Genomic DNA, 15,241 nt, shown 5'->3' with positions numbered 1-15,241 from the left:
GTAATTGTACAAGGTCTCAGTCTGAACCTCCTCCAGCTGAACAGAAAACATCAGCGCCACAGTCAAACTCATCCCTTACTGGATTGAACTTGTCGGGTGTCCCTTACGTTGCACAGTTATGACGGATTCACTCGTATTGAAGTGGAGAACGCAGAACGCTTTCTGCTCAGGGGTCTCATCTCCTCTCAGACTGAATGGAGCCGTCTTCCGGTAGCGGTCAGAAACTCTATGACCCCCTCTTTCAATTGGTATGTGATTGGTTCCTAGGCGCCTCTTGGTTATAAAAATACGGCGCTTTGAAATTGGATTAATCTTTTTAAGTCACCCTGTATTATAGTATATCTCCTGGCAATATACCATTTTTAACAGGGTATTAGCAGAGTGGTATATTAGTGCATGGCTGCAGCTCATTGGTATAATTTTAGGCGACCTTTCTGATTGACAGGCGAACTCTTCTTAGATAAGGCTGATGAGCAGATCGACTGACAGCTGAACAGCTGCAAAGACACAGGAACTGCTTGCTTATAAATCAGGGGCTCTCCAAATCTCTCACTTACCCACTCTCATCTTTTCCTCTGAGTCCCTGGCCCTCCTAAGGCAACTCTGGGCTGTCATCCAGAACCCAGCCTCCATGCCCTGCCCCCTCACCACCCCTGCCTGGCAGAGAAATGCAGACAGCGGGGGCGACGGTGACCATAAGGGGTCCTGGATGCTCCGGTGCCAGAGTGTGATGAGGTGAGAGAGAAGTTACCTGACAAGAGCACCCTGCTCAGGGTTTCAGGGCAGCAGAGGGGCCGACAGGTTCAGCGTGTGGGTGTGTGTGTGTATGAGAGTGTGTCTGTGTGCATGTGTGCTGTTGAAAGTGGTCCAGCCTCACTCACACCAGCAGCTGTGCCCTGAGGGGGAAAACGGACGACAGAGGACGCGGCACTGCTGACGATGAAGAATCACTTTGATAAAGGACAACGCAAACACCCTTCAGTGAAGTGGCAAAGGGTCTGGAGGCATGTTGGCGTGCCATATGGTGGGCTTCAACACCAGCTTCCATTTATACTCTTTTAAAAGGCTGGGGCGCCAACATGGATATTCACTGTGGGGGGGGACACCTGACTCAAAATCCCAAAACACAACATTACTGTCAACTATATCAAACGTGGATGGGGAGGCAAGAAGCTGCACATGCACTGTTACACAGTGAGGGGTGTAACCTTTCTGAAAGCGATGACATAACGGAATAATAAGGCAATAGATGACAGATGACATGGAGATACCATGAGGTGAGCACTGGAAAAAAAGGAGACGAGGGAAAAGGAAGGTGTCACCGGTTTATGAGCAGCACTCTGAAGCTAATTAAACCAACAAAGACATATCAAAAATTTAAATAAAGAGAGGCACAGCATGGCAATCACTATGGCAGCTGCACACACGGAAAAAATGTGGAGCTTCCTTTATTAACGCTTATTGAAATATTAAATAAACAGTAGTCTCAATTTCTGAGCAATATCAGCAACTTAATATAGACTCAGGAAGAAACAGTATTAAGACAGTTATTTTTGTCATTTAATATACTCTCATATATTAATTTATAGCCACTTCAAATTCATGAAACTAATGCCTTTTGACTTGGTTTACTCATAAATGTACAAAAAGTATGTATTCTATATAGAAATATATATATATATATTTATAATTAAATGCCTGTTCCCTAGCAACCGACCATATGTGCACAGCTGAAACGTAAACACGTAATCAAGCTTGTTAGCCAGGCAGCTAACATTAGCTACCGTTACTGATGTAGAAAAAAGGTCAAACAAAACTAAATTGCGATAAGCTGAAAATGAAGAATACTGGGTCAGAGCTTCAAGCTGTTAATCAGGGCTTCACCGCTCCACAGTTTCAGTCTCCATTTCCCAAACGCTTGCTAACGCTACTCCTCCTAATAAACAGACATAGGCTCAGCTCTGTCTCCTCATTATTCACCACCATGACTGTAGAACTTTATCTGATGTTTTTATCAACATTAACACATGAAGGTAATGAGAGGGGATGGGAGAGATCGTGTCTGCAGTGTCTTGGGGTTTTTAGAAAAAAAGTCGAATCACAGTCTTCAGAGTTGATAAACGTAGTGTCATCATGCCAGTCGTAGTGAACTGTGCTGTTTGTCACTGCACAAAACAATAGAAACAAATGGTTAAAGTTATCTTAAAGTTAGGACAGAATTTAGGAGACTTAGTCTAGTTAAGATGTTTGTGTAATTCTGTTTTCTTATCTGGAGTCATCTGGATACGATTATGAACTTAAGAACTGTTGTTCTGTAATAGCTTCTTTAGTAAATTCAGTCCTAACTGAAGTTGTCATGGTGACGACTCAGATAAGATAAGATTTCAGACTTACAAAGTTTATACAGTCCCTGGTAAAATGAAATAAAAATAGATTGCATGTATGATCCCAAGGACACCCACAGTGAAGTATGAAGGTGGGAGAATCATGATATGGGGCTCCTTCTTTGCAAGCAATGCTGGGGCATTACACGCCATTGAATGAAACATGAAACATGTACTAGGAGTTATGCGAAGAGAATTTAATCTCGTCAGCCAAGAAATTGAAACTGGGGAGAAGATGGAAGTTTCAACAAGACAAAAGACCCTCAACATACAGCCAAAATAACTCAAGGCTGGTTTCTGAAAAAGAAAGGTGCCTGCTTGGCCTAGCCAATCTCTTGACTTGAATCTAATTGAAGATATGGAGGATTCTGAAATTGTGAGATCCTCATAGCCCTGGGAAATTAAAGACAGTTTGTCAAGCAGAAAGAGCCAGAATTGAGCCACAATGTTGCCAAAAGCTAATTACTTCTAACCGTAGATGTCTCTAAGCTGCCAACAATGGCTTTGTAACAAAGTACTAATGTTATTGAGCTGTGGTGTCTGAACAGTTTCCTTCCTTTTAATTACATTTCCTAAACAAATCTTTTATGACAATGAACACACACTATGTTGTTTATGAATACAAAGTCAAACGGCATTATGTGTGTAAATAAACGTGAAGTGGATAAATGCACTGTAAATATATTAAATAACAAAGCCAGAAGTGTCTGAATACGTGCTTCCACCTCACTAGCTGCACCACTGGACTTGAATCGACCCTCACATTCCAAGGAAATGTGGAGCATATGAAATTGTCAGTCAAACTAGTGAATCAAACACAAAAGGCAGTATTTACTACTTTCAGACTGTCCATTATTTTCCAATGAAATTCATTCCTTTCAACTGCATAATGTTAAGCTATTCAATGTGTGAAATGCTGACATTTTGAAAACCTGATGATTTCTGTGCAAGCATAAAATCCTTCACTACGGCACTCCCCCTCAGAAAGTTTTGCAGGTTTGAGCATAATGTAGTTTTATAAATATCTAAGGAAAGTATTATTCCACCAGAAAATAGGCAGTGGAATATAAAATGAGACACACAAAACATATTAACAGCTTTCAACCATTCACAGTTCTGTGATTATGTGTTTATTGTTGTGCGCTGGGGATTTCCATGATTGCCTGTTAATACACATATTCTTTTAAAATATTTAAACAGCACTCCTGAAGGAATTCAGGACTGGCAGACGTCCACAACAGTTACATTAATATGTAAATTTGTTGTTATTTATAAACTGAAGGTGTGTTCTTAAATAATATAATACAAATCCAATTACAGTAGTCTAGGTAAATCTCATTGCTGAGCCGCAGAAGGTTCGCTTGTAAATGCTGCACAATTGACACGTTTATATTATGATAATATGGCAAAAAATATCATATCACAATACTTAAAGACTTTTTCATGACACAATACATATAACAATATTTTGACATGCAGATAGAGTGCGGCAGTAGTTTCACATTTTAAAAACTACCATCAAAAACTATGAAGTATGATTTTTATTTACTGTTTCACACTCTGCGCTGCACTAAGTCCAATTAAAGAGGACTAATTTAATATGAAACATATTAAAGCTTCGTTATATAAGGAGGGATTTGGAGACCTCTCTGGTCGAAATGTGCATTTGCTCGCAATGTGCAGAAAAAAAATTGTAGCATGGGTTGCACTTTAGACCTCTTCCCTGAGTGGATGAATCTAAAGACTGCAAGCGCAGTCAAAGAGAACTCAAAGAGAACTCTGTCAAAACGAGGATGTGAGTGTGTTTACATGTACTTCATAATCCGATAACTCCAGATAATCAGATTTTTTCAGTAATCTGATCAACGTGTTTACATACACTTGAGTAATCATTTACATGAGTCGGGCAGTAATCAGATTTCTGCTTTGCAACCAGCCAATAAACTCACAGATGTGATGTAAACATAAAGTAAAACTCAAACATCACGCCGCTTCTTTTCTTAAAAGATGAAGCCCGTTTACCTGAAAATATGAACATACATCATTTACTATATTTAAATTAAATGCTCCAAAAGTGTTTTCCTGTGTGTTGCGTTGACGCCGCTCGCTTATTTCCGGTACCACAGTCTGTTTTCGCTCATGCGCAGACTGAGAAATCCGAAAGAAATCAGAGTGAGAGTTTACACTGGGAAATCTGATTACTGAGCTAAGATCCAGCCTATCAGGTTTCTTAATCATATTTCTAGACATCACTCCATTCTAAGAAACTGAAGTATTCTGTTTACATGACCATTTGAATAATCAGATAACTGCAGAAATCTGATTATGACTGGATTATCGCCATCATGTGTTCATCAGCGTGAAGATTTTGTATTTGAGATCTAAACATCCAGCCAGACCTTCTTTCTGAGCCTGTGCACATGATGTTAACACAATTTTAACATAAAAAATACATAGGGTAAGTTTAAGATCGTTATTATTATATGATTTGTCCGTTGAATATGCTGAGAAAAGTGTACCGTTTGCTACGATAACAAAATTTTACAAGATAATGACAAAATAGTCATATTTCCCACCACTACTTTAGACAACTAACTGGTCGTTATCTGATTAAAATGTATTTAGTAGCAAAAGCTGCAGCCAGTACTCCAGTACTGTTCTGCTTTAATCCAGCTCCCAATAAAGGGAGAGGGAATGTTCCACATCTGATGTATGTTTGATTCTGGTGTAGAAATAAGAAATAACTGGGGACACCTGAGCTGGGATGGGATCCTCTACTGAAGACACAGCAGTTAAGAGAACAGAACGTACCAGACAGAGATGTTTGAGAGGTAGATTGTCCAGGCCGCTGATACGTGAGATCTTACTGTGGGCTATGCTGAGGTGGGTCAAGCTGCTACACTTCTCCAGCCCCCTGATTTCACTAAAGGAGTTATCTGACAGGTGGAGAACTCAGTCAAGGCATTAACCTGAGATAATTACGTTTAATCCAATTACATCACGTACAATGAAAGAAGCAGGAATTACACTGTATTTAGCTCATTATTTAGCACACTACTCTAATTACGAATGCAACTGTGCTTCTATACATTACATGGCATGAGACACACTAGAGCCTCCAAGTGCCTTACACATGGTACAAGAATTCATGGTAGAAGAGACTTCATTCAAAAGGATACAGTCTAGAATCAGCTTGCTAAGAGAAGCGTAGGCAGACAGGTCTTTCATCGCTGAAATCTGGTTATGAGAGAAATTCACTTCCTGTGGTAAAAGACGAAGACGAAAGATCAGTGCAATCTAGTGCAGGAGTGAAAAATACAATAATCCTCCTTTACAGTAAAATAAAGCTCTGCTGATCATTCCACAGTTTAACAGTAGATGGTCTTAAACGCTGGAGTTAATGTAGAACTGCTGATTCACCCGTTAACCCTGAAGATCAGCGCAGACGGCTGGTCACCATAGCAATGCAGACAACAAACTAGTAGCTAATGAAAAGGCAAAGGGCGAGCTTGAAGAGGAAAAGCAATAATTTAGAGATGAACGGACTCATTTGAACTTATAATCAGTCCAGCTGGTTTCCTGATATGTTTCATCTGCAACGAGAAACTGACAAACACTAAAAAGTCGCGAGGCTTAATTCAGCTTCTCGTTTGCCAGCTTCTCGTTTGCCAGCTTCTTGTTTGAATTTTCCCGTTTCACCTTAAATAGCGCAGCAGTTACATTCGGGCTCCTCAGGCATCATTTAAGATGGAACAGAAATATTTGAAAAAAGTCGAACGCTGAGAGACATTTTACAAGAAACTGTTCTATTTTTAAAAGTTTCTCGCTGGAGATGCAAGAAAAGCAGCTAAAGCTGAGCTAAAGCTTAAAGTAGAGCAAAGGAAGTCTGCATTTCTGTTTATATTTTTTAGCCTTCACTAGTACATCAGCACATACTGAGACATATTTACAGCTAAGATGGTATAAAGCGGAATAAAATGTGGTTTGATTTTGGTTGAAAAGACAAAAAGGCTCTTCTTGATAAATAAAATATGTTGCTAATAAAATAAGTTTAAAAAATGCCCCTGATTACATAAACCATTATTACATGCTATTAAATACTACACTTTATTTCCAAAAGTATTCGGTCATCTGACTTCACTCGCATATGAAATTGAGTGACGTCCCATTCTTAATCCACAGGGTTTAATATGATGACGGCCCACCCTTTGCAGCTATAACAGCTTCAACTCTTCTGGAAAGGCTTTCCACAAGTGTTAGGAGTGTGTTTATGGGAATTTGTGACTGTTCGTCCAGAAGCGCATTTGTGAGGTCAGACACTGATGTTGGACGAGAAGGCCTGGCTCACAGTCTCTGCTCTAATTCAACCCAAAGGTGTTCTATCGGGTTGAGGTCAGGACTCTGTGCAGGCCAGTCAAGTTCTTCCACACCAAACTCGCTCATCCACGTCTTTATGAACCTTTCTTTGTCACTCCAGAGAACACGTCTCCACTGCTCTAGAGTCCAGTGGCGGCGCTTTACACCACTGCATTCCACGCTCTGCATTGCGCTTGGTGATGTAAGGCTTGGATGCGGCTGCTCGGCCATGGAAACCCATTCCATGAAGCTCTCTACGCTGTTCTTGAGCTGATCTGAAGGCCACATGAAGTTTGGAGGTCTGTAGCGACTGACTCTGCAGAAAGTTGGTGACCTCTGCGCACTATGCCCCTCAGCATCCGCTGACCCCGCTCTGTCATTTTACGTGGCATTTTTACTGACAGTTGACTGTGGAATATTTAGTAGTGAGGAAATTTCACGACTGGACTTGCTGCACAGGTGGCGTCCGATCACGGCACCCCGCTGGAACTCACTGAGCTCCTGAGAGCGACCCATTCTTTCACTAATGTCTGTAGAAGCAGTCTGCAGGCCTGGGGGCTCGGCTCTATACACCTGTGGCCATGGAAGTGATTGGAACACCTGAATTCAGTGATTTGGATGGTGAGTGAATACTTTTGGCAATATAGTGTGTGTAATTTAATCCATTTGGATTCTATTTTTCACAATTACCTCAGAATAAAGTCGGTCACACCAGTGACTTCAACTAAAAGCTTCATATGAAATCATGAGCTAAATGAGAAAATCTCTGATAACTGAAAGACACGGTTGACTCACCATGTGCTTTTCTTCATAAACCCTCAGAAAAAAGGAAGTCAAGTGATGAAACTACCTTATACCACTTAGTGCAATACCTACTGTTATGTAATTACAATAAATCTGTCTTATATGCTATGTAAATATGCAAATAGATATACTTCTATTCATACTCTCTTATACTTTACTCTAACTTAAGTCTGATTTTTTCCCCCAATATGTGTAATATATGTGCAATCATATATCTTGCTACTGTAACATTGCAATCAATGAATGATCAAAGAAGTCTATCCATCCATAACACATAAAATGTGATTTTGGCAACAAACCTACTGCTACAGAACGAGAAAGCCTAGAAAACAAATGCCTAGTGTACTGCACTTTGGAACAAAGAGGTTATGGTCCTGTTCATAAACTATACCTCAAAACCTTTTCGCTCTTTACTGTGGGGTCTCACCTTGAGGTTTTTTGGAGGTTGGAATCCAAAAAACTCGGAGAGTTCGTTGTGGGAAGCATCGAGCATGATGAGGTATGGCATGTGGCTCACGCAGGATAAATCTACCAGTCACAAAACATTAAGCACAGAAAGCCCAGAGAAGAATGGATGGCAGCAGTGCACACGTCTGTGATTTTTTTATCCACGTTTTCAAGGACAAAGATAAAGAATCGACTAAGGACGCTCAGCAACAGGATCACAAGAAAACACAACGGTGATGAATAACATTCCAGAGAATAGCTGTTTACCATATGTTCCTAACACACAGAGAGACATACGTACCTTTTATTCTGTTGTAGGGGAGCTCAAGCTTCTGAAGATGGACGTAATGGCACAATATGGACACGTTTTTCAGGTTTTGCCTCTGAGAGAAAACAATCGCGAGACTGATTAGGTGCCCACGACCTCCAGGGAACATAATTAAGTATGTTTACATTTGGTCATCTGGCAGACATTCACTCACCACAAAAGTAAGAAAAACAAAGTAGGAAATGAGGAATTGCACTTATTTTGTTGGATTGGTAAGATGGGCGGCTCACATGCTCGTTATAGATCAAAATACAGTATATCAACATCCTCACTCTAATCTTCAAGCAGGTCTTTAGCAATTCTATACCTGCACATATATACATCCTGTACATTTTCTACCAATATCTTATAATCTGGAATATACATCAGTCAGGCATAACACTATGACCACCTCCTTGTTTCTACACTCATTGTCCATCTTATCAGCTCCACTTACTGTATAGCTGCACTCTGTAGTTCTACAGTTACAGACTGTAGTCCATCTGTTTCTCTGATACTCTGTTACCCTGTTCTTCAGTGGTCAGGACCCCCATAGACCCTCACAGAGCAGGTACTATTTGGGTGGTGGGTCATTCTCAGCGCTGCAGTAACACTGACGTGGTGGTGGTGTGTTAGTGTGTGTTGTGCTGGTCTGAGTGGATCAGACACAGCAGTGCTGCTGGAGTTTTTAAACACCTCAGCATCACTGCTGGACTGAGAATAGTCCACCAACCAAAAATATCCTGCCAACAGCGTCCTGTGACCACTGATGAAGGACTAGAGGACGACCAACACAAACTGTGCAGCAGCAGATGAGCTGTCATCTCTGACTTTACATCTACAAGGTGGACTGACAGGGTAGGAGTGTCTGATAGAGTGGACAGTGAGCGGACACAGTGTTTAAAAACTGCCATTTTTATCAGTGTACCTAAGATTTTCACTCACATTCGAACCTGTGTAAATGTGATGAGACAGTAAACGTGATTTGATTACATTTCTCAGGACTTATGAATATTTAACCAATCAGGCATTAATGAATTCATAAAAGGCTTTATATTTGGTTCTATGACACATTTTCACTTGTTCCTATTACTTATTAGAAGCAACATATCTGGGGGCAGTCGTGGGCTGGAGGTTAGGGATCCAGCCTCATGACCGGAAGGTTGCTGGGTCGATCCCCAGAGCCGACAACACATGACTGAGGTGTCCTTGAGCAAGACGCCTAACCCCCAACTGCTCCCCGGGCGCTGCGGATTGGGCTGCCCACCGCTCCGGGCAAGTGTGCTCACTGGCCCCTAGTGTGTGTGTGCTCACTAGTGTGTATGTGGTGTTTCACTTCACGGGTGGGTTAAATGCGGAGTTGAAATTTCCCCATTGTGGGACTAATAACCAGTGTGTAATAAGTGTAACTGGGACAAACGCAGACTTCAGCTCAGCCGATGTACTAAACGATGTACTGCAACCAATAAAATTTTCCAGTGAGATAAAGAAGGATAATTAACTTAAAGCAGATCTAGAATCAGCTGCATAGCTTGACTGCTTGGATGTTTCACTAACAACCTAGCACCACTGCGAATCTTCTGAAAGCACTTTCTGTTTATTTTTTAAAGTATAGCCTGTTTAAACACAGGTTCAGTGTTTAGTATTTAGTATTAGGATCAATTCCCACTTTTATTTGCTGTCTATCAGTGCCTCTACACCTGCAAATTAAGGTTTATTTCTAAATACAGAAGGTAAATTTCTAATTCCATCTAGAAAAGCGTACCAAGTCAGAATTGTCGACAGTGGTAGTGATAGGAACCAGATGTCCACAGTGTGTAAGATTTGATGGAATCTAGTGTTGAGGTTGCTGATTGCAGCCACATGAATACCCTCCCTCATCCCACCCTTTCCAAGCATGTAGTAGAACCTGCAGTGGCCGTCATGTTTCACTTCATTGATGACAAGCATTTGCCGTTTCTTCTGGGTTCTCAAACTTCTCACAGCACAAAACGGTTAACCAGCACCAGCAGCAACCACCGATTCCTCTTGTTTTTACATCTTCCATCTGGCGCCATAGCAGCACCGAATTCAAACTGCTGTAAAAACATGAAAGCCGTCCTCTAGAGGCAGTGTTTGACTTGTTCATTCTGGACTACCATAAAAACAAGGCGGTGCAACATAGCGGCCTCTGATGGAAGATGTAGACATGAAAGGCTCATTTTAAGTAAATAAAAACACAGGGATTTGTAGTTACAGGATTTGTAACATGATTACAAACATGGTTTGTATATTATATTCCAGGGGTCTTTAATTAAAATTCAAAAAGGTCCAGTTAGACAAAATATCCTCAAGCGAAGGTCCAGAACATCATAATGTCTAACTTGCATCATGACTCAGCGCCATATACTAATTACTGAAGTAGCCGAGTAGGTAGGTCAACATTTTCTACAGTCAACAACTGAAAATCAAATCAAATAAAGTCCAGATCAGTCAAATTTCAACAGCATTTATTGGCAGTTTTCTCTTTTTAGAGCACGTTATGTAAAATAATCTGACTCACTTTCTTCTCTGACTGCTGTTTCTCTCCTCGTCCCTCCCCTGTGTGGCGTCACTCACTCAAATCTCAGTGCTCATCGTGATACACAGATCTGATTGGCTGAGTAGCACCATGTGTGATATTTACAACAAATGAGATTTTCCCGGGCTACTAAACCAGTACCACAATGACTAGAAATGATACACCCATTGAAATTAGACCACCTGTTATAGGTTCAGGTCCGGACTTGGACCATGGTTCGCCTATTAGTGACCTCTGCTACATTCCATTTCTGCTAAATAGACCCCCCAAATCTTACACATTACACCTTTAACGCCTCTAAAAACTCCACCACAAATAGTTATTATATGTAACGACTATGTCTGAAACATAGTTTTATGATTTATGATTATGACTTATGTCTTACTGTTTTTGGCAGAAACCTTTTTTTAAACCCCCAACGAAAACATTGCATATACAGAAGACATGTGTAGGCTCACGGTTGGTTTTGCATAGTAAATAAATTGTCTATATTTGTGTTGTAGGTGACCCCTGGTTCCCATCACCACCACTGTAAAGAAAATTAGAATCTGTAAGTCTCTCTACAGTAAATCATTTCACAGCAATTCACTCTGAATGACTTTGTTTAAGTCTCAATCACTGAATTACGTCGATTTAAAACAAAAATCCATTAAATATTCTTTTGTGCTTTTAGCGAAACTCACAGGCAAAGACAGAAACTGGTAGATGTGATGGAGTCCCGTGGCTGAGCGTCCCAGACTGGAGAGATGATTAGCCACCTCCTCTTCGGTCAGTTTGCCATCCTTCTCCATTCCGAAAAAGAAAAAAAGAAGGTCATTTTAAACAAGAAACTATTAAAGGGGAATTCCACCAGTTCTTAATGATTCATAATTCAATGATCAAAACGTAAATGAAGTCAGAGTGTTTCAATGTGAAATGCATCATTCTAAAAAAAAACCCTAGAGTCGGATTTTCTCAGAAGGGTGGTGATGGGAACCAAACGTCTGAAGCACACAGCAGATCTAAAAGCTACATCCCAGAAAGTTATTACATGATATGGTTACTGATATGCTGTATGATGCCTGAGACACTGTTTTTACTGTAGTTTTGCTAAAGGATTTGGTCTAAAAACAAGACTTTTAAATCCATTCAAGGTGGAGAGGGTGTTGTAAGCCAAATAGTCCCTGAAAAACTACATGTTGGTGGTAAATAAAATGCCTGGAGACTTAGACTTAGACAGGCTTTACTGTCATTCAAATTAACACCGTACAGTGAGCATTAGAACGAAATTTCGTTGCCTTGGCTCAGAGTTGATCGGTAATACAAGTAATACTTATAATTAGGGGCAGTCGTGGGCTGGAGGTTAGGGAGCTGGCCCTGTGACTAGAAGGTCGCCGGTTCGATCCCCAGGGCCGACAGTCCATGACTGAGGTGTCCTTGAGCAAGACACCTAACCCCCAACTGCTCCCCGGGCGCCGTGGATAGGGCTGCCCACCGCTCCGGGCAAGTGTGCTCACTGCCCCCTAGTGTGTGTGTTCACTAGTGTGTATGTGGTGTTTCACTTCATGGATGGGTTAAATGCGGAGGTGGAATTTCCCCAGTTGTGGGATCAAAAAAAGTATCACTTACAATGCAGTGCAAAGTGTAGCGCGTATGTAAACAATAATTAAATAATTTTTAAATAAGTATATGTACATGAGTATATTGCACTGGAGGTCCCACGTATGAGGTAAACAAAAAAAGAAAGAATTGGAGCAGCATGTTATTTAGAGTTCAGCCGTCTTATGGCATGTGGGAAGAAGCTGTTTTTGAACCTGGCTGTTCTGCTTTGAAGACTTCGGAACCTCCTTCCAGAGGCGAGAACAGTCCATGGTGGGAGGTGGGAGGGGTCTCTGTTTATGTTCTTAGCTCTGGTCAGACAGCGACTTTTCGCAATGTCCTGTATTGGAGGAAGTGAAGTCCCAATAATTTTCTCTGCTGTCCTTACCACCCTCCACAGGGACGTCCAGTCAGAAGCGCTGCAGGCTCCTGCCCAGACAGAGATGCAGCTGGTCAGTATGCTCCCTATAGTGCCTCTGTAGAAAGTGGTGAGGATCGGAGGGGGGAGGTGTGCTCTTTTCATCCGTCTCAGGAGGTGCATGCGCTGCTGAGCTCTTTTGACCAGAGCCTCAGTGTGAGTGGACCAGGTCAAAGTGTCCGTCATCTGTACCCCCAGGAACTTTGTTTTGCTGACTATCTCTATGGCTATGTCCTTGATGAAGAGTGGCGTGTGGTTGGGTTGGCTCCTCCGGAAGTCGACGATGATCCCGTTGGTTTTCTCGACGTTCAGGACCAGGTTGTTGGTTTCACACCAGTCAACCAGATGGTTCACCTCCTCTCTGTAGCGCAGGTCATTGTCATCCTGGATTAGGCCCACTACTGTTGTGTCATCTGCAAACCTCACAGAGTGGTTGGTGGTGAACCTGGCACTGCAGTCGTGGGTCATCAGGGTGAACAGCAGTGGGCTCAGGACGGAGCCCTGAGGGGAGCCCGGTGCTCAGAGAGATGACACTGGAGATGTTGTTGCCCACCCGCACAGACTGAGGTCTATTAGAAAGTCCAGCAACCAGTTACGCAGGTGGGTGCTCAAGCCAAGGGGGGCCGGTTTGTCCTGTATGAGCTGAAGGCTATATGTGTGTTGTAGAGATTGTGACACCTGGTTCCTATCACCACCACTGTAAATAAAATCTATCTGTAAGTTTCTCCAGAACGGAACATTTCACATCAAACCACTCTGAATGACTTTGCTAACATCTCAACCACTGAGTTAGGCAGAAATTTTGGAAAACCGGTGGAGTTCCCCTTTAGGTTAGCCTGTATACAGTAGGCAGGTGGAAAATGTGACGATGACAAGACGACGCTTTCCCGTAAACACACTTTAACACGCTAGTTATTTATTGAGCTCTTACCTCCATTTCTGTCTGCTTGTCTCCCTCCACCTCCACCTCCTCCTCCGTGGCGGTGAGCTCGTCTCCCTCAGGCGGCGGACTCCGGGTCAGCAGTGTTGTGTTAGGGTCGCCCTGGCTCCGCGGCCCGGAGGGATTTCTCAGAGTTTGGCAGCTGGAGAGAGCGGCTGTCGGCGCCTGCTGAACAGAAACTGACATCTTGCTTGTCTGACTCAGTTCATTTGTGCAAATATGACATATTCGCCACTCAAAAGTGCCAATTTCTGTCCTACGCGGCTAACGCTAGCTGAGGGAAAGCTCGCTGCGTGCCCGTTGCCTGGCAACCGTCCCCCCCCCCCCCCCGACCGTACGCCTACATGTCCGTTAAAGGGGAACACCGCCGATTTTTCAAAATTTCTGCATAGTTTAGTGGGCCAGAGGCGTTCAGAGTGGTTATTTACAGCGGGGGTGATCGGAACCAGGTGTCGCCACGACTACAACACAAATATAGACATTTTATTTACTATTTAAAACCACCGGTGAACTTACTTTGCCTCACAACAACCACTCCGCCACGAACGCTGGAAGACCAGCAGACAGAAATGGAGGTATGAGCTCACTAAATAACTAATCTAGCGCGTTAAAGTGTGTTTACGGGAAAACGTCTTCTTGCCATTGTCACATTTTCCGCCTTTTATTCGCCACAGCCAGCTGCATAGTTACTGTCTCAGAAATCATTCTCAGCGAAGTCGAGCAACAGTTCGGCTACTGTAAACAGGCTAACCTAAAGGGGAACTCCACCGGTTTTCCAAAATTTCTGCCTGGCTCAGTGGCTGAGATGTAAAGTCGTTCCGAGTGGTTTTGACGTGTAATGTTCCGTCCAGATTTTATTTACCGTGGTGGTGATGGGAACCAGGGGTCACAATCTCTACAACACACATGTAGGCTTTTATTTACTACCCCGAACCACCAGTGAACCTACAGGAGCTCACATGTTTACGAGGATTATGTTGTGATCTATTTAAACCAAATGCATTAATAGAGATGAAGATAAACTAAACATATACAAAGTCGTTGTTTATAGGGTACTTTCTGTTGGGAGATGTCCGTCACAAACCATAACCCCGTAATTTACACTTGTGAAAATAATAGTTACTTTAGTTACTTTTCTGGTATTTTTTTTTCAATGTTGTTTTTTTTTTAAACATCTTCTTGACATATTTTAAAGTCAAATTCAAAAGTTTTTAATTTATCTAGAGTTTAATTTTTAAACAAACAAAAAAGCAAAAATTGCTGTCCCACGTTTTCATGTCACTATGGAAACAAAAGTGTTAGTATGTGGGCGGAGCCTCTGCAAGTGATGCTGCATCCCTGTCCCTCATGGCCACATGGTGAGCAGTTAGCTTCTTTTTCTCCAGGGTATATTTTGATTTGTCCATTTGAATTTATGTGACCAAATTATAAGGCAAATTATTCAGTA

General features: G+C 42.0%; 1 protein-coding gene across 4 annotated transcripts in view; it reads right to left on the bottom strand.

Moving 5' to 3' along the window:
* The window catches only part of lrguk (leucine-rich repeats and guanylate kinase domain containing), a 35,024-nt gene extending 20,468 nt beyond the window's left edge, over positions 1 to 14,556 (bottom strand). Inside the window, exons 1-7 of one of the 4 annotated variants that reach the window (XM_037544977.1) lie at positions 14,311 to 14,556; positions 13,786 to 13,959; positions 11,542 to 11,643; positions 8,293 to 8,374; positions 7,972 to 8,072; positions 5,564 to 5,645; positions 5,196 to 5,320 (exon numbers count right to left, since the gene is read on the bottom strand). In XM_037544977.1, the coding sequence (XP_037400874.1) occupies positions 5,196 to 5,320; positions 5,564 to 5,645; positions 7,972 to 8,072; positions 8,293 to 8,374; positions 11,542 to 11,643; positions 13,786 to 13,791 (498 nt within the window). In that variant the 5' untranslated portion in view covers positions 13,792 to 13,959; positions 14,311 to 14,556. Of the gene's footprint in view, positions 1 to 5,195; positions 5,321 to 5,563; positions 5,646 to 7,971; positions 8,073 to 8,292; positions 8,375 to 11,541; positions 11,644 to 12,651; positions 12,754 to 13,785; positions 14,093 to 14,310 lie in introns of those variants that run through there. The other 3 variants (XM_017711289.2, XM_017711290.2, XM_037544963.1) reach the window with 3 other exon arrangements.
* Between the last annotated feature and the right edge of the window lie 685 nt (positions 14,557 to 15,241).

This window comes from Pygocentrus nattereri, chromosome 1 (assembly GCF_015220715.1).
Source record: "Pygocentrus nattereri isolate fPygNat1 chromosome 1, fPygNat1.pri, whole genome shotgun sequence".
In the NCBI taxonomy this organism is placed as follows: Eukaryota; Metazoa; Chordata; class Actinopteri; order Characiformes; family Serrasalmidae; genus Pygocentrus; species Pygocentrus nattereri.
This window is presented reverse-complemented; position numbering and strand designations above follow the sequence as displayed.